General features: G+C 50.4%; 3 protein-coding genes across 4 annotated transcripts in view; all 3 read right to left on the bottom strand.

Annotated features, from left to right (window-relative positions):
* Positions 1-3,845: 3,845 nt before the first annotated feature.
* On the bottom strand, positions 3,846-9,336 carry FGF8 (fibroblast growth factor 8; the record flags this gene model as incomplete). The annotated part of the gene is given in 12 exon segments (XM_079136754.1): positions 3,846-4,136; positions 4,955-4,984; positions 4,986-5,062; positions 8,183-8,212; positions 8,215-8,293; positions 8,295-8,306; positions 8,308-8,331; positions 8,573-8,605; positions 8,607-8,648; positions 8,650-8,661; positions 9,169-9,205; positions 9,305-9,336. Coding segments are annotated over 12 exon segments (699 nt in total).
* Positions 9,337-14,868: 5,532 nt separating this feature from the next.
* NPM3 (nucleophosmin/nucleoplasmin 3) lies at positions 14,869-16,963 on the bottom strand. The gene is given in 9 exon segments (XM_079137974.1): positions 14,869-15,170; positions 15,265-15,386; positions 15,781-15,874; positions 15,992-16,023; positions 16,026-16,056; positions 16,058-16,111; positions 16,331-16,416; positions 16,754-16,813; positions 16,816-16,963. Coding segments are annotated over 8 exon segments (603 nt in total). The 5' UTR covers positions 16,949-16,963; the 3' UTR covers positions 14,869-15,170; positions 15,265-15,273.
* A 1,022-nt stretch (positions 16,964-17,985) lies between these two features.
* The window catches only part of OGA (O-GlcNAcase), a 31,294-nt gene continuing 25,674 nt past the window's right edge, over positions 17,986-23,605 (bottom strand). For both annotated transcript variants that reach the window (XM_079137945.1, XM_079137946.1), the window contains 2 exons: positions 20,891-21,050; positions 17,986-20,125 (listed from right to left, as the gene is read on the bottom strand). In XM_079137945.1, coding sequence (XP_078994071.1) covers positions 19,989-20,125; positions 20,891-21,050 — 297 coding nt within the window. In that variant the 3' untranslated portion in view covers positions 17,986-19,988. The remainder of the gene's footprint in view (positions 20,126-20,890; positions 21,051-23,605) is intronic.

The raw sequence follows: 23,605 nt of genomic DNA, 5'->3' as shown, positions 1-23,605 counted from the left end.
ATCTGCCCTTCATCACTACCCCTGCCACCTGTCTGACCTCACCTCAGCTTCTAGCTTCCTCCACCCTGTCCCCAAGAACAACCCTACCATCCTCCCTTCACTTTGCTCTGGACACACTGGCCTCATTCCTTGTCCACAAATGCAATAAGCCTTTGCACCTGCTGTCTCTCTACCTGGGAACAGTCCCCACCCATATGTGAACATCTCTCCTCTGTCAGGTGTCTACAACACAAAGTTATTATGGAGGTCTTCTTGACCACCTGATTTAAAACAGCTTCCACCCTTCACCTTCTGTCTCTGAATTTCTCTGTAGTGGCTATCAGTGTCTGACACAACGTATCCTACTGGTTCTGCACCTCCCTCTTCCTATGAGAGGAGCACCATAATAACAGGAATTTTTGTTCCTTATTGCCTGCTCAGTCTTCTCTGCTCAGAACAGAGCCTGACACATAATAGGCACTCAAGAAAGATTTACTAAATGAACGAACAAATGAATGAATAGAATTAGGGCGAGACCTACAGCCTTTAAGAGGCAGCCTGGATCTGGGAATGGAGACCTGACTTCTAGGGTAGATATGACAGTAGTTATGTGACTACTAGGCCACATGTTGTCCATCTGTAGAGGGTAGAGAACTGAATGCAATAGCAGCATTCTAGAATGTTGCTCCCCCATGGCCTCACCTGCTTCCATTTGGCCAAGAACAGGGGGTATGGACAGGACCTGCTGCTGTGGGAGGAGAGAACTCTCACTCATTCCTTCTAGTTCAGACCTAGATTGGATCTTCACTGGCTTCAAAATGACAAGCAAGTTTCTGGTTTGACTTGGCAGGGATCTGGGAGCCCTGGGTGAGGGGTCCAGCCTCACCTGCTGAGTGGGGACAAGTAGAGGTCTGGCTACCAGAGCCGGGGTCCTTCCCATGGGGAGTCAAGGCTGTGAGAGCATCATGAGGAGCACCAGGAGAGGCCAGGCAGGAATTGTAGAGAAGGGTGGGCCGAAGAGGGCCTTTTGCCCAGAAGACCTGTGCACCCACAGACCTTGAGGATGCTGGGTGGTCAAGCTTACTTGTGGACCACAGCTGGCCCCCAGGCCTTCAAAACCAGCACCAACTTGGGATACAGTGGTCAGCCTTTTGGCTGAGGGCTGCCAGGTCCTCCTCCCTTTTCTGGGTCTTGCCACAGTTCCCTGCTTGTTTTCCCTGAAATAAATGGGCTGAGCATATTGGGCCGGCAATAACCCCTTGAAATCAGTTGTTATCACAGTTAACAACCAGTTTGGCTTCAGTTCAGGCTGTTAACTATCAAACCACTAAGTGCCGGTAATGATTGATTCTTGGCCAGTTGCAGCTTGAGTGGGCTGTAAAACCCCATTAGCGAGGGTTCTGTGGAGGCAGCAACTCAAAGATAAACAAGTTGGTGGGTGCCTTGTCCCACTGCTCTACGCTCAGCTCTCATGGGTCCCAACATGGGGACCTACTGGGGTCAGCCTCAATGCCTCTGGTCACCTTAAGGACCAGATTCCTGCCTCCTGTCCACCTCTCCTGAACCCTCTCCTATAGGGGCATCTTCCCATCTCTGGAAAGCAGGTCTGGTTTTCTGCACAGCTCATCTCTTCTTCCTAGATGCATGATCCTGCCCCACAAGCCCAAGGACTCAGGACCCCCAGCTTGGGAGCTAAAGGTTTAGCTTTGGCCTAGCCAGTGACCAGCCTTGGCCCAGCCTGGCCCCTCTTTGTGACCAGGATCACAGGCAGAGAGCCTGACATTCCACCCCCCACCCCAGACTCCCTCCTACCCTGTAGCTTCCCCCAGGAATTGCTCCCAAACAAATGAAATGTGGGTAATTACTGGGCTGGGGGCTGGACAGGCGACCGTGCAGATGAAAGCGTTTCCTGGACGGTCTCTCCATTTGCATGGCATCAGAAGCTGCTCAGAAGGTGTGACTTTTCCCACAGTGAGACCCTAGCTCCTTGCACAATAAAGCCAGGCTGCTCACCCAGAATTAATTAAAGGGGGAGGGGAGCAGAGGAGGAGGCACCAAGAGCTGAGGGAGCTGGTGGAGAGATATCTAGAGCCCACTCCCCATATCCCCAGTGTCTATGAACCAGGAGAACCCTACTCTACCCAAAGCCCCTCACCCTCTCCTGCAAGCCCCAGGAGGGGTGGGCAGAGCCCAAGTCTACTCCAAGGCTTTCCAGTGAGCTCTGGAATTCCTGATCCATTTGGATGAGTCAAACCTGGGACTTAGGCTGTACCACTGGGAGGCCCACCTGGTCAGGAAGTCTTGGGTTGCCCCCCTACCCAAGCCAAGTGAATTATTAAAGAAGAGGTACACAGGGGAGGAGTTTCTAGACATAGCCACCCAATAGGTGGGCTATGGGTGTGCAGCCCAGGGCATCCTCAGAGAAATGAAAGAAATGGAAGCAGCCAGAATGGAAGGTCTCAGTTGTGAATGTTGGGCTGGCTCTGGGCCTCAGACCTACTTCTGGGCCTGGGCTCTCCCTTGGTACATTGCAATGCCATCCTCACTGTTCCATATGGGAACACACCACATGCCCTCCCCCACCGTGGGTCAGTCCCTGCCTACATGGTGACCTGCTCCACTGCTACCATGGCACAACCTGTCCTTTCCAGAGCTGTCCACCCTGGTGGTCTCATCCTTCAAATATGGCCTGCTGCTTCTTTTCCAGGCCTTGACTGGCTTGAGTTCTACTCTAGCCCATAAGCTTCCCTTCTGGTCCTGCCCCAGGCCCAGTTTCTCTTCAGTTTAGGCCTGTCTTTCTGAAAACCACGACTTCACCTACCCTGTGCTGGGCAGCACCTGAGCACAGCAATTCTGTTCCTAACTCTCTATCCCAAGCTCCCAAAGGAAATGCTTGAAATGCTTGTTCCACATCCGAAGTGTCAGCAAAAGCTGTGGGGTGCCCCTCAATACACCCTCTTCTTAGACTACAGCAGCTGTTCTTTTCATTTTTTGGAGCTTTATTCTCAGAACCAGTTCTGGAATCTGGGACCCGTCTCACATAGACTAGGCACACAGGCACATCCTCAAAGACTTGTATCCAGATTGCATTGCTGGTCCTAGCCTGTCCATCTTTTCTGATGTGACCTAGGGAAGTGTTAGTAGTGACTCCTGATAAGAGCTGGGCAGCCCCTTTCCAAGAGCTCCCAGAACCAGCCAAGAGCCTTTCTACCCCTTTTTCCTGCTTTTATGCTCCCAAGAAGCCACCGCAGTGACAGTGATAGGAATGGCTGATAGGCAGGGGTCTGCCGGAGGGAGGCTGCAGTCAGAGCTGATGTCTGACTTGCTGTGTTTCCCAGTCACACTGGGCAGCACAGCAGGAAGAGGCCAAGCCTGGCAAGACTCACTGCATCGCATTTCTAATATGCAGTTAAATAAATATTTCAATCATTTAATAGCAACTAGGGCACAACTGCCCCCACTGGCACCCACCGCTATGCTGGGTGACCTATGCTGCACCTTTTTGCTCCCTGCCCAACCCGGAGGTTGCCAGTTGCTCTGCAGGTGCTGGAGCCTCAGGAGCACCTCTGCCAGACTAGAGAGCCCTCCACCCCAGGGAGCCCTAGTTGGAAACCAGTCTCTGCTGGCCTTTTCAGGACCTTCTTGAGAGGTAAGAAGACAGACGTCACAGCCAGTGGAATACAAAAATAGAGCATCTTTTTTGTTTAAAAAAAAAAAAAAAAAAAAAAAAAAAACGGCAAACAATATCAACAACTAGATCGCGGGCTCCGCCAGCTCCTCCCCCGCCCTAGCAGCGTAGCTCTCAGCGGACTGAGCTGCTCTCCAGTGTCCGCGCCGCGCGGCTGTGGGAGGGGCCGGGCGGGCGCCTATCGGGGCTCTGGGGCCCAAGTCCTCTGGCTTCCGCGCAGGCTGCGCGTGAAGGGCGGGTAGTTGAGGAACTCGAAGCGCAAGCTCTGCTCGGTGGTGTGGTGGCCGCGGGGCAGCCGCTTCATGAAATGGACCTCGCGCTGGTGCTGTCGCGTCTTGGAGCCCTTGCGGGGCCGGCCCTTGCGGGTGAAGGCCATGTACCAGCCCTCATACTTGGCATTCTGCAGGGCCGTGTAGTTGTTCTCCAGCACGATCTCCGTGAAGACACAGTCCTTGCCTTTGCCGTTGCTCTGCAGGTAGGGGGGGGCAGATGCGGTGTTTACGAGCCCCCCCATGCGAGGCAGAGGGCCAGCGGACCCAGACAGCAGGTGGGCACCCCAGCAGATGGTGATGGGGGCAGGAGCCCAGCCCCACCCTCCCCCAGGCACCCGCTCTCTAATCCCTCACAACCCGCAGCCCACCCGGCAACTTCCTGTCCTCCTGGGCAGCAGTGACACATGGCTGTCTACAGAGGGGCTGGGCCCAAGGCAGAGAGGGCAGAGTGAGGGGCCCAGAGCCTGCCTGCTCTGGCCTCCTGCCCACCAGTCTGGCCTGGGCTGCATGCGCTTCCCCACCTGCCTGCCTCAGCCCCACAGGACTCCAGCTCCCAACCCAGGGCAGCCACCCTATGGGGGAGGGGAGCCTGGGAGGAGGACTGAGGTCCCAAGCCCCAAGCCTAGGAAGCTGGGGAGCTTGAGGCTGGAGAGGAGCCGGGACTAATGGGACCATTTCAGAGCTCGGCTGAGGGGGCCGGGCCTGCGGCTTACTGAACATTCCAAATGCTGGTACCATGTAATTGGACATAATAGCAAAGCAATTTGGCGATTTGTTAAAAAGATATATGGAATTTACCAGCCCCCCCCCCAGTCCCTTCCCTAGCTTCCTCCTTCGTCTTTATAGTTCTTCCTCTCTCAAGCAGTTTCCTTCTCCTTTGCTGCCACTCCATACCCAATCATTAGGTAACCCCAAGGTGGTTATGTGTCTCTGCACACCTTGTTGAGATCAGAGCACAAGAATCAACCCAGGCTGCCTCCCAGGCCCAGGGCCCACATCCCTCCAGATGCCTCACCTTGGCAATCAGCTTCCCCTTCTTGTTCATTGCATATATAAAGACCTGTCTCTGCTCCACGGACTCGAACCCGGCCTCCCAAAGGTATCTGTCTCCCGATGAGCTTTGCTGCAGGGAAAGGTGTAGGATGGTCACTGGAAGGTTCCTGGCCCCCTCACCACACCCCCAGAATCAACAGCCTCCCCCTAGCTGACCCAAGGACTTGTCACATCCTAGCAGCAATGCTGGACCAGGCCAGGCCCAGGCATTCAAAACATGGGCTACAGCCCCTGAGATCTCTTGAGTTGAGGAGGGACTTGGATAGGATCCCCCCTTACAAGCTGGGTTCCACAGAAGGGACGGGGACCATCAAATGAAAAGGGTGAATCTCTATTCCTTCCATTGTCTTTTCAAACCAGACAGCGATAGGCTCCAAGTAAACTTAATCTGACCAGAGTTCCTTGACTAATCAAAAGATCCCTGAGGATCCTCCAACCAAATTATTATGTGTACATGCCTCAAGGTTATTAGGTGAATATCCGGGTGCAGTGGTGACCTCCAGTCCTGAGGCCAAAGGTAAAAGCATTCTCTCCTGTTCCTGCCACTTTGGTTGGAACTCACAGGCTTGACTATCCCTGCCCCCACCCTTTGGGCAGCCCTGCTCTGCTGAGAAGTGACAGAGATGAGAACAGCTCTCCCTACACACAGCCCAAAGCAGATTTCCAGAACCTCAAACACCAGCTGGAAGGATCTTGCCTCCATCCTTCAGCTTCCCAGCCACCAGACCACAGCCCCAAGTTCCAGACAGCAACAACTCAATCTTTCTCTTTCAACCTCCATCACAGCTGGGCTTCTCACCCCAGTGACCAAATTCTTTCTGGGGGTGAGGAGGAGAGAGACTTAGGCAGGGCTACTTCCCGTCTGGAGAGCTAGAGACAGGGCCTGACTTCTGTGCCTTCTTCCCCTCCTCCCCTCCCCTTAGACAGCCAACTTGCCCCAGAATCCATCCGCACCACTTTTCCATGCACTGCTCTCTTAGAAGCTGTCCAAGAAGAGGGTAAGGGCTGACCTTACTGATGGGAAGAATGGGCTGGGCCTTCTGCCCTTCCCATGGCTGAGCCCAGCCTTTTGTGGCATGGTACCTTCTCTGTCCCTAGAAACCAGTACAGAGGTGAGCAGCACTGAGTCATCAAGGCAGCTCTCCCTGCCCTACCTTCACTGTGACTACCCACCTCCTCACATAGACACAGAGCTGGGGCCCAGTGGCCAAAATCCCCAGTCTGGCCCCAAGTCAGCTAGGAAATCAGTTGTCACCTCTTCCTGACCACTTCCTCTTGGACCTTGCCATGCCTCTTTGGGTCTGCCTTCCAGAGGAAGAGCAGCTGCTTTTTAGGGAAGGATGCTGGCTGGAGAAGGGACAGAGGAACCTGCTCTGAAGATTCTGGCTAACAGGGCAGATGGAACAGAATGGTACCTTTATCCCTTCCTAAGCCTGTAATGAAGTAAATGGGACCTCTCCATTATTCTTCCCAGACTCGTCCTTCACCTTTTCTAAACCTCTGCTCTTGGGGCCTCCTGTTCTACTCCTCCCTTGCAGTCAGGAATCAGGGAATTCTGGAAGCCTTCCCTAGGTCTAAGCAGAGAGTAAATGGGCAGCAGACCTCCTCTGATGTCTGAAGACCAATTCCCCTGCTGCTTGATTGCTTCTCTTTCCCTCCCCAAAATCCAAGGATGCTGGGCATTTGCTCCAATGGAGTAAGCCCTGGAGGAGCTAGTCATTCGTACCTTCCTCGGAAGCTGAGAGGAAGGGCAGCAAGCAGCAATTTGGAGGGACCAAAGGGCCCGTAGGCCAGTTCTACCAGCCAGCGGGGGAGCTCGGCCCACCGGGCAGCTGCCCCCACCCCCACCAAGAGAGCCCCCACTCTCCTTCCCGATAGGATCTGGGGAGTCTTCTGGGAGCCGGAGCTGGGCACAGTTTACAGCGGCTTTCCCAACTGAGCTTTTGGAAGCTTAACATTTTCAAACCTATTCTTCCACCCCAGTGACAGATTTATCCCAGGAAAATTATGTCTCCTCCTCCAGCTTGAAGGGAAGTCAGCTACGTTGATGCAGAAAAAATGCAGCGAGACATACTCGATCCCCCAAACTGGCTCGAGAAGAGGAGAAAGTATTCAGGAAATGTTAAAAAAGGTTGAAAGTAAGAAGAGTTTTAATCGCTCTGCCAGACGCGGGGGTCTCTCCAGAGATTCATAGAGAACAATCTTGAACCTCTTTTTTACATTTACAGACTTGCAACTCCTTTCAAACTCCACATCTGAAAAAAGGCTGGTTCTTTTCTGTTTTATATCATTCTTCATTTTCTTCTTAGCTCTTAAAATGCCTCACCTTTTTATTACATTTTAATAGAGTCTTCCTCTCTCCTTTCATGCTTGTTTAACTTGGTCATTATTTAAAGGTTTTAAACTCACAATAATCACTCTAAAACAACACCAGCCGCCCAAAGGGCTTGCTTTTCTCTTGGTACATCCAGGACTCTGGAAATTGGCTACGTTTCAAGGCCGGAATATTGAATGTTTTAGAAATCAATCAGTCCTCAGCCTTTCTGCCGGCAGTAGCTCCCTGTATTCACCACCCCACAGGGAGTCGGGAAACCCTGGCCACCACCAGCCCACCACCCGCCGCAGCCTGCTGCACCGCAGCCTGCCTGGGTTCTCAGCAAGTGGAGTCCAGGGAAGGCACCTTTCCAGGCCTAGCCCCCAGTGTGTAATTGACCCTTCTGATCAAGTATTTAAAGGTTCACAGTATCTCCTTTTCTGAGCTGGGAGAGCTAGGGGGATTTTCTCCCTTCTCTCTCCCACTCTTTTGTGGGCCCTGGCGACATATCCTCTTTCAAGAGCTTCCCTTAAACCTGGGCCCCCTCCCCCTGAACCTCCTGCCTCCACCTGCAGCTGGGGAGGGGTGCATAAAGGGGGAGGTGTAAGGGAGACTCCTGGATTCATTCATCCTCTGGGCAGGGAAGGGGGCACCTGTGGGGCTAAGTCCTCCCAAGGGTCCCTTCCCCAGCCTTATCTTTCCAGCTGACCCCATAAGGCCACATTTTGGTCCTAACCCCTTCCCTTTTAGGCTGGGAAGCCTTCAAGCCAGCCTCTAGCCAGTACAGCTGGGGCCCTTGGTCCAGCCACGCTGCAACTGGAGCCACCGCCTTTCGCTAGCTACTTTTATTAAGGTGATGCCACCAAAACGCCTTACCAAAAGGATCCCCGTCTTCTGCCATGGCGTGATGCGCTTGTTGGCCAGGACCTGCACGTGCTTCCCGCTGGTGCGGCTGTAGAGCTGGTAGGTCCGAATGAGGCGGCGGCCTGAGCTGATCGGTCCACCAGGCTCTGCTCCCTCACATGCTGTGTAAAATTAGGTGAGGACTGAACAGTTACCTTTAGAAATTGAAAAATACACAACACGCCATTATAATGCTACTCGCCCAGGGGCCCCAGTGGCCCCCACACCCCGGCATCCCCCTCCGCTGCACCAGGCAGCCAGCAGAAGCTGGGGGGATCCTCCAAAATGCCGGCTCAGGCCACCAACCCCCACCCGGGAAAATCACCCAGACCCAGCCCGGGATGGGGGAGAATCTGGACCCACCTGTTGGGAAACACCCTGGGGCTCCCGGCCAGCCTCGGAGCAGGGAAGCGGGCACCCTGCCCAGCGCAGGCCCACCCGCCCGGGCCTTCCTAGAGGAGCAGGGTGCTTTTAAGTATGGAGGCAGCGCTACCCGACGATGACATTATAAAGACAAATTTACAGAGCAAATGTTGAAGGCGCACAGGGCCTAGGCAATCCCATCATTGGGCCAAACCAACCACAAGTCTCCCCAGAGGGCCGTGGAGAGGGTCCTTGCTGATTCACCTGGCCTCCCCTGACAACGAACGTCCCCTGGCTCCAGCTGCCCCTTCCTCAGAGGCCAGGTGTGGCTTCCAGTAGAGTTCCCGTCCACCAATCTGGCTAGCATACATGCAAGACAGTTCTGTAGTCAAAAAACCTTGGGTTCCAGCCTCGCCACCACTCGCTGTGTGACATTAGGCAGGACACCTACCACTCTGTTCCTTAGCTCCCTCCTCGGGGACTGGATTTGTAATGTTCCTTCCAGCCCTGCAGCGCTGGTCTTGCCCACGCCCGACATTGCCAGTCGGGTCCCCCGCCTGCCCGCCTGGCCCCCGATTCTGCGCAGCGCTCCTTACCTGGGCTTGGAGGCAGAGAACCAGCAAGTGCAACAGCCTGTGGGAGACAAAGCGGGCGGGAGAGAAGCGCAGGGTGAGCCGAGAGCGCGCGGCGGGGCGCAGGCCAGGCTGGGGACGCGGGGGCGGCGGTACTCACAGGCAGCTCAGCACAGAGCGGGGGCTGCCCATGGCGCGCGGCCCCGGGAACACCGAGAGCCCTGACGGGATCACGCCGTCCCGCGGGCGGTCGCGGGGGGACGTGCCGAGGGGGCGGAGGCGAGGAAGTTCAGGGTGCAGGAGCTTAGCTGCGATCCCGACGTGGCTGCTCCGCGGGTCCCGTGGAATGTCGTGCTCGCCGCGCCGCGCTGATCGCTCTGAGCCGCTGCCGGAGCCGGTGGCCGCTGGCTGCTCAGGAGCCGGAGCAGGCGGGAGGGTAACGGGCCGACTGGGTGGGTGGGTAGGTGGGAAGGGAGGGGGAGGGGTGGGGCGGGGGCGCCGCACCGGGGCGCGAGGGGGGAGTGCGTGGCGGGCGGGCCGGAGCCCGCCGCCCCCGGCTGGGAGCTGGGGCCGGGTCGCAGCCCGGGCGGGGGCGGGGCAGACCGGGGCGGGGCGGCCGACGGGTCTCGGATTGGGGGTCTGGGCTAGGGGAGGGATCTGGGGACCCGCAGAGGGGCGGGGGAGGCTGGCGTGGGCGCCTCCCACTATCCCCTCGCGCGCTCCTGGGGCACGGACGCGCGGGGATGGGGCGCCCAGGCGGTCTCCTTGGGTGGGGTCCCCAGGCCCTGGGCTCAGCCCTCCTGGACTACCCGATGCATATGAGTCCAGTAGTGCTATTTCTCTTCGTGGAGTCAGTCTGCTTATACCTCTGGCTTTGCGTCCTGTCTCTTAAGCCACCTACTGTGTGTTTCGCCAGGCTTGCTCTTTAGAAGTGGCCACAAATAGTGGGATGAATGGTTGTGCGTCCATCTCATGTAAAGAACGTGCTTATGCGACTGGGGGCCAGCTCCTCCATCCTTCTACTGTGTATGCAGCCCTGCGAATCTCACCAGTTTCTCTCAATCTCAAGAAGGCCCTAGAGAGAGAAATGCCTCCCCCCACCCCATAATCACCATCACCCCCCGCCTAACCAGCCTGAAGTTTGAGAGGAACCAGGAGACACCTACACGGAAGGAGATCCACAGCAGGACTCACAGCCACTGTCCACCACCTAAAACTCAACAGGCACCAGGGACAAAGTAACTACTCTCAGCAGCATTTCCTGGGGAAAGGAACTTAGATGGAGGCTACTCAGCACTTCCCCACTTAAGTTCCATTATTTTATTTAACAGGTATTTACACTTGTGTATTAGGTAAGGACTGTGTCTGTGTCAACTGAGGTGTGTGTGTGTGTGTGTGTGGTGTGTGTGTGTGTGTGTGTGGAGAGAGAGAGAGAGAGAGAGAGAGGAGAGGAGAGAGAGAGAGGAGAGAGAGAGAGAGAGAGGTAGAGAGTTGTCTAAGTCTTTAAGTCTTCCCAGTTCCTCACCTTATTGTTTCCCTCCTGGAGCTTCTGACAACCCTAAGCCACCACTCTCCTTCTGTGGGAGCAGCCTGGGTGGGCAGAGGTGCCCTGAGAAGCAGTTGGAGTCATTGATCTCCTACCCAGCTGCTTCCTTTATCCACAGCCTCCTCCCCACTGGCCCTCTGTGACCCTGTGGGTAGGGCTAGAGGGTTAGGGTGGTCCTAGGAGGCTATCAGGCCAGAGAGAGGCAGGTGGGCCCTTGTCCAGACACAGTCAGATTCGGTCTACACCTTTTTTTTTTTTTTTTCTGTGTCCCACCTTTCCCCACTCCCGGTCATACAAGCAACAGTGAGGGAAAAGAGAAAGTCCATTGCAATACCTCATCCCTCCCTCAGAGAAATTAACCCACCTGTTATTCCCCTACAGGAATCTGTTCCCTCAGCTCTTGTTCACACAAATCTGAAAGCAAGGACCATGTCATACTAGCTAGAAACTGTAGGCTCATGGCAAAGCTGGGCAGAGTTGTTTCTGCAGTTAGTGTTCACTGCATGAATGAATGAATGAGACAATGAGAAAATTGGCTGAGGCATTTAGACTTCAACCATAGGCAACTTCCCAAGGGAGAATTGCCTCCTGGTCTCCCATCAACAGACATAATATGAGTATCGACATTTACTGAGCACTTGTATCTGCTAAGATCTTGGCAGGTACTATCTCCTCTCAATCTCACTGGGAGGTGGGTACATTAGGGGGTGGATAAATCAGGTGGGGCTCTAAGGTCCACAGCCCAGGGTTGGCCCTCGTCCTTCACTGTGCGTGGTCTAGGGGACTGTACCATGACTTCTTGTCTGCCTCCCTATCTGTGTTGCTTAGAGCAGGCAAGGGATATGTCTGCTCAATCTTAAGCCCTACTCTGTATACATAGTAGGGACCCTCACAAATGTTTATTCATGTGATGAGTAATGACTGGAGAAACAGCAAGCAGGGTGGGCATTTTCTAAAAGTGCCTCCTTCCCACTATGGACTTAGTCTGAGAGAAGGACGGGGGAACAGCAACAGGATCCAGGTAGGGGTCCTGGCAACCGCCCGTTCCATAGTGTGTACATTGTCCCAGAGTCAAAACCAAAGTCAGTCTTCAGTACCTGCTCTCCCCAAAGTGGAGGTGGGGGAGAGCACCTGGCTTAGATCAGCATTATGCCCAATTCTGGAGGCCCTAGAAGGTTGTAGATTGTTTGTGGTGCTGGGGATGAAACCCCCCAGGCCTTGTACATGCTAGCAAGAGCTCTCCCACTGAACTACACCAGTACCCAATCTTCCAGAAGGTTCTGAAAGCCCTGGACTGAACCTCAAGGATCTTCACCTATCTTCCTCCTTCTCCCCAGGAGGAAGGGCATCCTGGGCTAGAGAGTCCCAGTATTAGGGTTTTAGTACCACTCCGAACCTCTGCTGCAGTCCTGTTGCAGGACAAATTCCTTTACATTTGGAAACAACTGTCCCTCGCCACTTTGTGGTGATTCCTCTCATCTCCCCGAAAGTTCGTGTCTTTTGGGGACAGGGGCAGATGACTCATTCCCGAAGCAGGCACCCATTTGGCTGGGGCACACCCCTTGACTGACAGATGCAAATGGTTCCACTGGGCCCCCACAGTCAGCTCTCTCCCTCTCTCCCTCCTCCCTTGCTGTCCTCCCAGCCAGTTCCCTCCTTCCTTTATCTTATCAAAGCCCCGTAATTACAATTGCTATTTTGTTTCCTCGAATCTGCATCAGAAGCTCCCGGGCCCAGATGAGGGAGCGCCTGTCAACCTGATCGCTGAGTGACAGCCTGGTCACCTTTCCCGGCCGCCCCACACTCCGCAAACACAAACACACACGAGCGCGCTCTCTCTCACACACGCTCACACACTCTCTCGCCCGCAAACACAACACACACACTTGGACAACACAAACGACTCCTCTCCGTAAACATATCCTCTTCCGGACCCAAATGCACCCCTTGCTCCGCGGCCGTATCCAGATCCCTTCAAATCCACATCAGCGGTGTGGGCACCGGGACTGCCTCTCGCTGATACGCGCGCCTCCAGCGCCTGGCGTTCAAAGTGCCAAAGATTCACTCGACTGTTCAAATGCAAATCACCGAGACTGGGTCTTGCGCTTTCGCACGTCCTCTGGTAGTCGTACACCTTCGCTCCCCAAATACAGGGCTGGCCTTTCAGCGGTCCGCAAACTCCAGAGTACATTTTCGCCTCCCTGCTACCCCAAGCGCTCGAAGGCCAAAGTGAATGGATAGCGCTCCTACTGTGTGCTGAAGATGCAGAAAAAAGGGAATTGAGAGGCGGGGGAGGGGGAGAAAAACAATTTCCAACTCCGTTCCCGGGGCGCCAGATCAGGCCGGGGGAAACTCCTGGACTAAGAAGATGTGGATTGGGCCCTACTGAGGGCAGGAACGTGCTAGGAGCCCTCCCCCATTCCTGACCCCCCCCCCCACATACACACACCTATCAGCAAAACAGGTGAGAAATATAATGGGCGATCAGTTGCCTCATCAGGGGTTGGATATTGGGAAGAGGACCACAGCAGGGGGTAGATGGTCAGCTTGGGAACTTTCCCCCACCCCCAGAAATGACTTGGTGTTGTGCTCAGTCTCCCTTGCCTCCAAGCACATGCTGAGGACTTTGAGGTTGGAGCCAGAGGAGGAAGGGAAGGAGGAAATGTTGCCGCTCATTCCTCTACTCCAGCACAAACACGTCAAGTGAATGAATGAATGCGTGTATGAATGCAAACCTCAGTTACTTATTCCCTCGCCTTCCGCTTAAAATTCGGTCGCCCAGACCGCTCAAGGGACTCATAGGCCCTACACCATACTGCAAGCCTAGAGCCTATAGAGACAGCTTGGGGAGCGGGTACCGCCACAAGGTTTCAACTTTGTCCACCAGAGGGCGCCAGCTCCACTTTCCCTGCACTCACCAGGCCCTGGTCTGGCTACCCACTCCACCCTGGCTGGCAGAAGCAGCACTTCAGGAAGTCATCCCCTGAGGAAAAAGGAACCTTCAACCCTGATCACAGCGACATCTTTCTTTGTTCTCTTGCGGCAGGGAGGGTGAAAATCGGGTCCTCTAACTCAACACAGCGGGTGGGCAGGAAAAATCTCAAAGGAGGTGAAGAGGGATTGCTTTTTTGTATTGTGGAAACTCCTCAAAGTCGATCTCACCTGCCCTAATACCAGCCCCTTTGCCTTACTTATCTGGGGGCCCCTCCCCCATGCCCACTCCCTTCCCCAGCAGCTGGGTGTGGAATTGGCTTGACCTCCCTCAGGCCCTGTTTCTCTGTCCATCCTCAGCTTGTCGGTCTCACACTGTCTGGAGAGGTAATGTTTTGTTTGTTTGTTTGTTTCGGGGCAGTGACACCTCCTCATCAACACAGCTGAACTGCTGACCTCAGAGGTGTTACATACACCTTCACCCTCAGACAAAATGGCACCCCCTTTCTCCTCCTGGCACATTAAGTCAGAGCCCAGAACCACCCGAGTCAGGCACCAGAAACCCCCACACCGGGCGGTGTGCATGGGGAACAGGAACCCTTTAGGAGACTGATTCCCAGAGGCCCTTTTTCTGCCCCCATATGCCAGGCCACCCGGATTCTGGTTTCCTTGTCACCCAATCTGGCAAATTTCCTCCATCTGGCCTAGGATCAGGTTTCTAAGGGCTAGCCCTGCTCAACCTGCCTGAAAGACTGAAGGAGAAGCCAAGACTGGTCCCCACCCCACCCCTCACAGGCCCTCTCTGGGCCTAAGCCCCCTCATGGAGCTAGGGATGCACATTCCTCAAGCTGCTTAAGTCTGCTTATCAGCCCCCCTGCCCATCAGCCTGAGTGCTGACAGAGGCCCAGACCCCTTGTTTGGATGCTGATAACCTCCTGTGATGGCCCTCCCCCACCTGTGGGGCTGGGAATGGACTGGGTGTTGGGAGGTCCTCCTCTGGCAAGGCAGTTGGGACCTAGACCTGGTCCTGGTCCAGGGTCCTGGGCTAGCAGGATCTCACATATTCTCCCTCCACCCACCCAGGCCCAGGGCTAACCCTTTGTGCTGCCACAGTGCCACCTGGTGGTCCCTAGGGAAATGTCACTGGCATTGGGAAGAAGTCCTACAGGGGAGCGAGAAGAAGCCCACAGAGAGAGGAGTTGCAAAAAAACCTTACACCACTTTATTTCAACCTTTATCTAAAAATGTAAAAAGTGTTACAAAATGTGTAGTTCTGAGATTCAGATACTAACCTCTAATCCTCACAGGCAGGTGGGGAGAGAGGGTCAGGATAAAAGTTCAAAATTCTCCTACCCCTAAGGGAGGCCCGAGGCACAGTATAGGATCAAAACACCAGGACCCTAAGGAGAATGCCTCCTAGCACCAGCCCAAGACCCTCCCACCCAATCCATGCCCCCAACTCTCCTCTTCAATGGAGAAGAAACATTTAAAATTCTTGAAACTTGTCCAGGAACATGGTGCATGGTGATGTAGCAGGCAGTTACCTGACCTGAGAAGAACAAATAAGCGGTCAGCATCTAGGCTTTACATGCTCCTCCTGCTGTCTCTCAGAACCTTCTGGACAGCCCTCCCTTCCTACTTACCAAAGGCAGCTATGGCCTACCCGCCTGCTTTTTGGCAGGAAGGATGGGGCACAACTCAGCTTCCTCCTCTTCATTCTCTTCTTCACTCTCCTCTTCCTCAGAAACATCATTGCTTATAGTAACTAGTGGAAACACAAGCCGGAGGAGGTTTAAAAGACTCGTCATAATACATGTCACCTGTTCATACCCTCTAGTGCTAGGCCAGCGAGGACCCTGACCTTCCAGAGTTCATGATCTACGTGGGAAGAGCCTCAAATACTAAACTAGGTGAGAAGAAACCAAAGGAGTCACATCATTAGAGCTGGTAAAGCTGGGACAGGCTGCATGAACTAGGTAGGCTTAAGCAGGGCAGAGAATGGAGGGCTCATCATGCCAAGGGATATAATTTGGGAGGACATGCAGGTCGGATTGGGCTATACTGGGAGATGTGCTGGATGGCAGAGGAATTTGGAGTTGGGGGAGGCCGGATGCAGAGCCCATGGAGGCAAAAGGAGAGGGCCCTCCCTTCCTCTCAACCAATCTGGTGCCTCCCTGTGATTCGCACAGGGCCAGAGCCCGACTTCAGACGGAAGGTTACAGGTGGTTGAAGCTGGAAGTCATCTAGACTGAGCTGGGAGGAAGACAAGGATGAGGCCTGGCCCACTCCTGGCCCACCTCATCTTGTGATGAGCACTGATGTCCTCAATCCCCATCCCACCCCACCCCAAGACACGGCTGGAGGACTTACCATGGGCTGGCAAGACAACTTGAGGGTGGCCCAGGAACCGCAATCTCCTGGTGGTCATGGTTTCGGGGCCACAACTTCCACCACATTACACTCATCCTTGGCCCCCTCGGTGAGGCAGAGCTGGGAAAGGTATACGGGGCCTCAGGGTCTCCTCAAGACAAGCTGACACTACAAGTTGAGGCACCTACCCTAGAACTTGCCCAGTCTCAGAGGTCCCTCTATCAGGAGACCAGGGGAACAGTCTATGTGGGGCTCAGGCAGAGGTGACTCCTAGTAAAGGGGTAGCAGGGGAATCAGGTAGAGGTCCACTAGTTGCCAGCACCCTATACCGCCCCTCACCATGGTCAACGCCAGCACGTGCTCTGCATCATCCTCTTCCTCTACCTTGAAAGTGAAGGAGCGGGTGTGGCCAGAAAGCTCACAGCCTGGAAGAGATATTGTGGTATGCTTTAGTGTTGTGTGCAGAAGCCGGGGTGGGTCATGCACAGTCATGTACTAATTGGCCACTTAACACGCCTACCAGGCGTCCCTCTCTCTGAAACCCTCGGTAACTAGACCCTGGGCCCGACCCAGCACATCTGGGGTAGGGGTCCTCGGCGCCGGCCTATGGCTGTTACCAGTCGCGTGCTAGGCACCCTTCTCCGCAGGGAACAAGCGAGATCCCCTCCGCCCACATCTACGTCGTGCAACCATTCACATTCCTGTTCTTCATCCCTACCTCTTACTGCCCAGTCCACCCTCAGCCCCTCCCTTCCCCAATACCGAAAAAGAAACTGTCCATAGTGACCGGGGCCGGGATCCGCAGACCCCCGACACCCCCGGCCGGGCTCGGCTCTCTTGACTCAAGTATGCTAAAGCAGCCGCAGTGCCGGCGCCATGCTGCAAGGGCCGCTTGCCAAGCTCCGCCCCGACTACGTACGGAGCACGGCAACCTTGGGCCAGTTCCGGCCCCGCCATTAAAGGAGACACTCGCTCAGGGAGAGAAAAGCAGTGGGAACGCACTGATCTAGGGTTTCTCCTCCCATTCTCCCAGTAAACCTTAACTTCTGCTAGCACCTGGCAGGACTTCAGAGGAAGTAACGTCACAAAAAAGCATAGACTTAGCCTTAATGTTAACGTTTTTGCCAATAACCCTGGCACCTATTTCCTCCGGTTCTTCGCCCCATGCAGTCAGTCTCCCTTCAAACCCAGGTAAGCTTTCATTGAAGGTTAAACCTTTCCTACTACTCTTTCTAGCAGGGGCGGGGTTCAGAACAGCACTTTCCTTAAAAAAAAATACGCTTGGACTTGCCAGTCGAAGGGTCTGAACGAAGTTTCAGCTGTAGAACTTCCGCCCATCTTTCCGTTCGGTTTCTCTTTTGCTTATGTTTTCTAAACGCTGTCGCTACTTGCTATCCAGACGGTCTATCTTCCTTGAGCGGCGGACTAGGCCGCTCAGTTGGGGGATTCAAACTGTTGCTCCTGGCGTTATCTTCACGTTTTAAGAGTTTCTAATTCTCAATCAACCCAGGTACATACTTCTACTTTGGATCCCTCCCTCCTCCTGGTACTGGGATTGAACCCGGGGTGCTCTACCATGGAACTACATCTCTAGCTGAGGCTGGCCTTGAACTTGTGATGCTCCTGTCTAGACACTGAGTGGCCATTCCTTTCAATATCAAAATTTAAGGTACTTCCCCCATCTTTCCCCCTTTTAACAGGGAGGTAGGCAAACTGCATTCCTAGCCTGTTACATTAAAGAAACTGCCCAGGTTATAACTGTGGCAAGAGGGTGGCTTTGCTAAAATTAGTCTACTTTTCTTTAGTTTCCTTTTGCCCTGAGAAAACCTGGAAGACTTACTGGAGATGGGAATAGGGGAGAGCTGCCTATTCAAGAGAAGGATCACCTCCCTGCTCTAAGATGAGGCATTAGAGTTCAGAGAAAAGGTGTATGTGTGTGCGCGTGGAGGGAGGCGGGGCAGGACAGAAGTAGATGCAGGCAGTACAACACCACACACATTCACTTCAAGTTTTATTTAGCCTCTTGCATGGTCTTCCGATAGTTTTACAGTTCGTTTTCTACAGGAACTGAGCTGTGATCTAAACAATCAATGAAATGTCATTCCAACCTTAATAAATATTCATAACCATGGAAGATAGCATAGCACTTTATGATCCTATAGTGATGAAGGTATAGACTTGGACATCTGTTGCACAGTTAGCACGTGTGACCAGAGGCCAGCCAAAGGGATTATTAAAAACCAAGATAAAACCAAAAGCACTTGTTTTAAAATCCTGATCCCACATGAGGATGACTCCAAAATCCTCCAGATATAATGCTGTTAATTGTCCACTAGTGCTTGAGATGTCAAAGACAAACATTCAACTGTCTTAATATCTAGTAAGGATAGGGATCTTACCTTCACCTCAGTCTTCAAAAATGCAAACTTGTTTTCAGCTTGCCAACACACTACATTTTATCAGTTAAAAAGAGTTCTACTCTAAGAACAAAGAGGCCTCCTTCCTTCTCACCCACTGGGCATACACTTGGGCCTCCAATGGAAGTCACTAGATACCACTACATACAATGCGTTAAGCCCACACTAGTGGAGATCTATGAAGGCAAATCTGTTTCAAGTTTCCTTCTTTGTCCCTCTCCCCTCATTCAGCTCAAAGTTAAATAGCTGATGCAAAACTGCAGGGAAGCAAGATAACAAAATACTGTTATGAATCTATGGAGAAGTCAGCCAGCCATGATGAAAAAAAAATGAATCCTGCAGAGATTACCTGACAGCCTCATGCACAGAACCCTTAAAAAACACCAATTCCAAATTAAAAATACATGAAGCTTTCAGAACCTGTGATTAAAGGAAAAACAGGGGTAGCCATAAATCACTGGTTAAAGTGTGCTCATTTTTTTCTTTTAAAAATTAGATAAAATCATGCAAGAATTAAAGACTGATTTAAATCTGTAGTAACAGATCTTCAGATTAAAGCACAACTGATCTAAGGGCAAAAAACATTCAGTCTCCTTACCCTATTTGACAGATGTCAAAACTAACATTTCACATGCTGATCTGTTATTGAGGTTAATTTCCAGAAGTGACTGCATTTTGCAACAGATCTAAAAAGTTAGGCTCTCATACCCAAAAAGGTTATGACCTAGCCCTAGGTGGGAGGCACTTTAAAACTTATTATGGAAAAAAAAAAGACAAAAAGGAAAATCCACCTTCTGTTGATTTGCTAATTCAAAGTGCCATCCTGCAACACCTTTTCATTTTAAAAAAGAAAACAAAAATTACCAAAACAGTAAACAAAAAGGATAGTGATAGTCAAGTTACACCTAGTTTATATACAAAGAAATTTACAAGTTTGTCAATTTTAGGCTTTTACCACAAACAACTGCACATTTGTCCCTACAAAGTACAACATGCCTGAACCAATGGTTACTACAGGAGACAATTGGCCATAGCTTTACAAAAAGCAGAAAAATTGCCCAAAATTGAAATCATTTATTCATCTTAAACTAACACCACAACCATCCCACCTGGGAAAATCAACCCTGAAGCCTGTGAAACCCACTAAACTCTTTCTCAACTCTGCATGTCTCTAAAGAATGAGACATTTCATTCAATAAACCAAGGAGGATGCCAGAAGTGATTCTGATTACTCTTAGGTGAGAAATGCAACACCGGATACAGAAAAATAGTGCTGACTACATTTATTGAAGACCCTCCCTATAAGCCCACCTAAGAGGTCTTGGCACCTATCACAAGACACAAGACCCAGATGAGAGGCCCCACATCTGTTTCATACAGAATTTGCAGCAGTATACTATCTTCTTCCAACCAGTAAGGAGTCTGAAAGTGTGATGGGTGAATTTTACAAAGTCGTCTTTGTTTTCAATTCAAATTGACTGATATGTTGCCGCTCCAGACGCAGAACTGTATGAAGACCCCAACCACCAACCACAAGGTGGAGTTAAGAGACTTTTGGACAGTTCACGGTGCCAACAGTGTCACAGGCTCCGACCAAGTATAACCACATCCTTTGGAAATCCTTCCATTTTTGCAATTTCAAAACAGCCTAACTTGCTGTAAAATTCCAGAATTCTTTTATCATCTGGTCTCACTTCACAGAAAGCCCCCCGGGAGCCTAAAAATAAAATTCCAAAACATAAGTAAGTCACTTGATGAGGAAAATTATGGATATGAATTAGAAATAATCATAATATATTTAATATAGATAATAAGCTTGTCTATAGCAGTCCTTAAATTTCATAACCATTTAAAAAATTCATAATAATATTCAAGTGAGTACAACTCTTTGCAAAATCTTCTGAGGAACAGGGTATAAGAAACCTCAAGACTGAGCCAAGCTTAGAGGTACACACCCAAAAACCCACTAGGGAGGCTGAGGCAGAAGGATTCCAAGTACAAGGCCAAGCCTGGGCAACATAGTAAGACCCTATATCAAAATTAAAAAGGATTGAGTGTAGCTCTGTGATGGAGTACTGCCTGACATGTACAAGGCCCTGGGTTTGATCCCTAGTACTACCAAAATCTAATTCCCAAAGGAAGTTTCTCCTTTAGGTTAATTTTCAACTATAAAATAAAAGTAGCATTTTTCAACGATTAATATACATGGAATTCTTACACCATTAATAATTCAGAAAATAAGTCATAAGTTGGATATGGTAGCATGTGGCTATAGTCTCAGGTACTCTGTAAGCTGAGGTGGGAGGACTGCTTCAGCCCAGGAGTTGCAGGTCAACATAGTAAGAAAGATCCATCTCTTTCTCACATAACCCCCACATGCACACACACCAACAAATATTAAGAGTACAGATTCACAAATCACTTCTTTCCTGTTTCAAATTCCCTTGCCCAAACAATGCCAACTCCACAAAAAAGTACTCACCATTAGCCTTCAGTGAAGACAGGAGGCAAGCCATCATACTCTTGGCTACACTTGGGTCAGTTACTTTTTTGTGAATATCCATCTTTATCAGAGAAGGGAAATTGGCAAGGAAAGTTTCTGGCAATACTTCCTGTTCTTCATGGAAACTCAACATTATTTTCTGCAAAAATTAGAATCTTTTCACTTTCAATAGTTACCCATTATATATTTATATCCTAGAACTCAGCAATAGGAAAATGAAAGCAATATTTAGTAATTCTTCCCGACATTACAAAATTATCACCACAGAATTAATTAGCTTATGATTCAAGTTGAAGCATTTTTCATGTTCAAAGCTTTCTAGGGAGCTGGGGTATAGTTCAGTGGTATAGCACTTGCCTATCATCAAGCATAAGCCCTGAGGTTCAATCCCTAGAACTACCACCAAAAAAAAAAAAAAGTTTATTTAAATGCAATGTTATATCCTGAATTGAATCCTGGAATAGAATAAGGAAATTAGTGGAAAAACTGGTCAATAAAATGGTACATGCCTATAATCCCAGTGACTCAGGAGGCTGAGATAGTAATATTGAAAGTTTGAGGCCAGCCTCAGCAACTTAGTGAGACCCTGTCTCAAAATAAAAAGGTCTGGGGATATAGCTCAATAAGTAGTAAAGCACCCTAGGTTCAATCCCTAGTACCATTTAAAAAAAAAAAAAGGTTTGGAACTTAGTTAATAGTAACAGATCCCATATTAGCGTCTTAGATTTAACAAATGTTGAATATAGGTCAGAGGTACACAGGGATTCTGTGAACTTTTGCAACTTTTCTAGAAATCTAAAACTATTGAAAACATGAATTTTTTTTAAAAAGTTAATGTTCTTCACTGTTATTTAAGTATAATGTAAAATGCATGACTGAGAAGGCAAGTTAGCCTTCTGACAAATAAGACATGCTAATTACCTAAACTTGCCCTGAGTACCCAACATATTCTTATGGTGTTTTAAAATAAAGATACTCAACTTATGATGGGGACTATAAATTCAAAGTACTGCAACTCATAAGTGCATTTAAAACTGGTCATGGTGACATGTGCCTGTAATCCCAACGACCTGAGAGGCTGAGACAGGAGGATCCAAAATTTTGAGGCCAGCCTTTGCAAGTTAGTGAAACTGTCACAATAAAAAGGGCTGGGGATATAGCTCAGTGGCAAAGCACCCCTGAGTTCAATCACCAGTATCCTTCCCCAAAATGAGTTTAATGTACCTAACCTGAACATCATAGCTTACCAACACAACACAGGGTGTCAGCCCTTCATACTAGCAGGTTCATGTGAATCAAAAATATTTGGAGGCCTGCGGTTGTAGCTCAGTGGTAGAGAGCTCGCCTCACATGTGTAAGGAAGTGGTTTGATTCTCAGCACCACATATAAATAAAAATTCACTGACAACTAAAAAATATTTTAAAGAAATATTTGGGGGACTGGTGTGGTAGCACACACATCCAGCTACTTGAGAGACAGGTGCAGATCGATGGATCACTGAAGTCCAACACCAGGATGGGCAACACAGTAAAACCCACTTTCAAAATGTAAAATTTGGGGTGTGTGGGGGTTTCTGTACAGAGTGTAAGATCTTTTTTCCTTGCTATTATTCCCTAAACAATATAGAATTTACTTTTTATTAGGAATTAGTAAGTAATCTAGAAATGTTGCAGAATATATGGAAGGAAGCCATAGATATCTGTGCTTTCTGATCATAGTTAATCCATTTTTCTGTTTTGTAGCTTTTTGGGGTACTTCATTCATTAGTGTTATATTTTCCGTACCCTCCCTTTAAAAAAAAAAAAAAAAGTAAAAAGCAACACACACACCAAGAAGCATATGGGAGGATATATGTAGATTACACGCAAAAAGACCATTTGATATAGTGGGTTTAAGCATCATCAGATTTTGGTATTCATAGGGGTATGGTTGGGGTAGACCTGGAACCAATTTACTGTGGATACTGATGGACGACCATACATTATAAGTATCAGTTGTTTCCTGCCTTGATCAGCTGACTGACTGAAACATGTGGATTGCTCTTGCTGCTGCTGCCCAGCTTCATGAAGCATATCAAAATGTTTACTGGTAGCTAGGAAAACCAAGTTCAAAACTGAAGTATAGTTTCTACTGAATGTATATTGCTTTTGTACCATAAAGTAAAAAAAAGAAAAGAATTGTAAATTGGATCATCATCAGTTGGGGGCCATCTGTAATACATCTCAGAAAACTGCACTCCACCCATATTCTACAGTAAATCTATTCTTTTACTTACTTCTTCCCCTTATCTTCCCCCCCACTGCCCCCCAAATTGAGATCATCCTGCCTTATTCTCCTGAGTCCCTGGGATTACAGGCATGCACTACTGCATCTGGCCCCATTCCCTATTTTACATAAGGTAATTGATAATATATGCACAAGCATACTGCCAATGGTGTGCTTGTGTAAATTGCCAATGGTATGTATTTTTTTTAGTTCTATTTTTAATTTGTTCTAATTAGTTATACATGACAGAATGCATTTGGACACACTGTACACAAATGGAGCACAACTCTTCCTTCCTCTGGTTGACCATGGTGCAAAGCAATGGTATGTTCTGACTGACCTCAAATGGAATTTGTATGGGAAAAATATTGGTTTTATGAAAATAAACCCTTTCTCCATTATGACTTGTTCACATTTAGCTCTTTAGT

This window comes from Sciurus vulgaris (genome assembly GCF_902686455.1).
Source record: "Sciurus vulgaris genome assembly, chromosome: 4".
In the NCBI taxonomy this organism is placed as follows: domain Eukaryota; kingdom Metazoa; phylum Chordata; class Mammalia; order Rodentia; family Sciuridae; genus Sciurus; species Sciurus vulgaris.
Note: the sequence above shows the minus strand (reverse complement) of the source record. Positions and strands in the feature narration are given on the sequence as shown.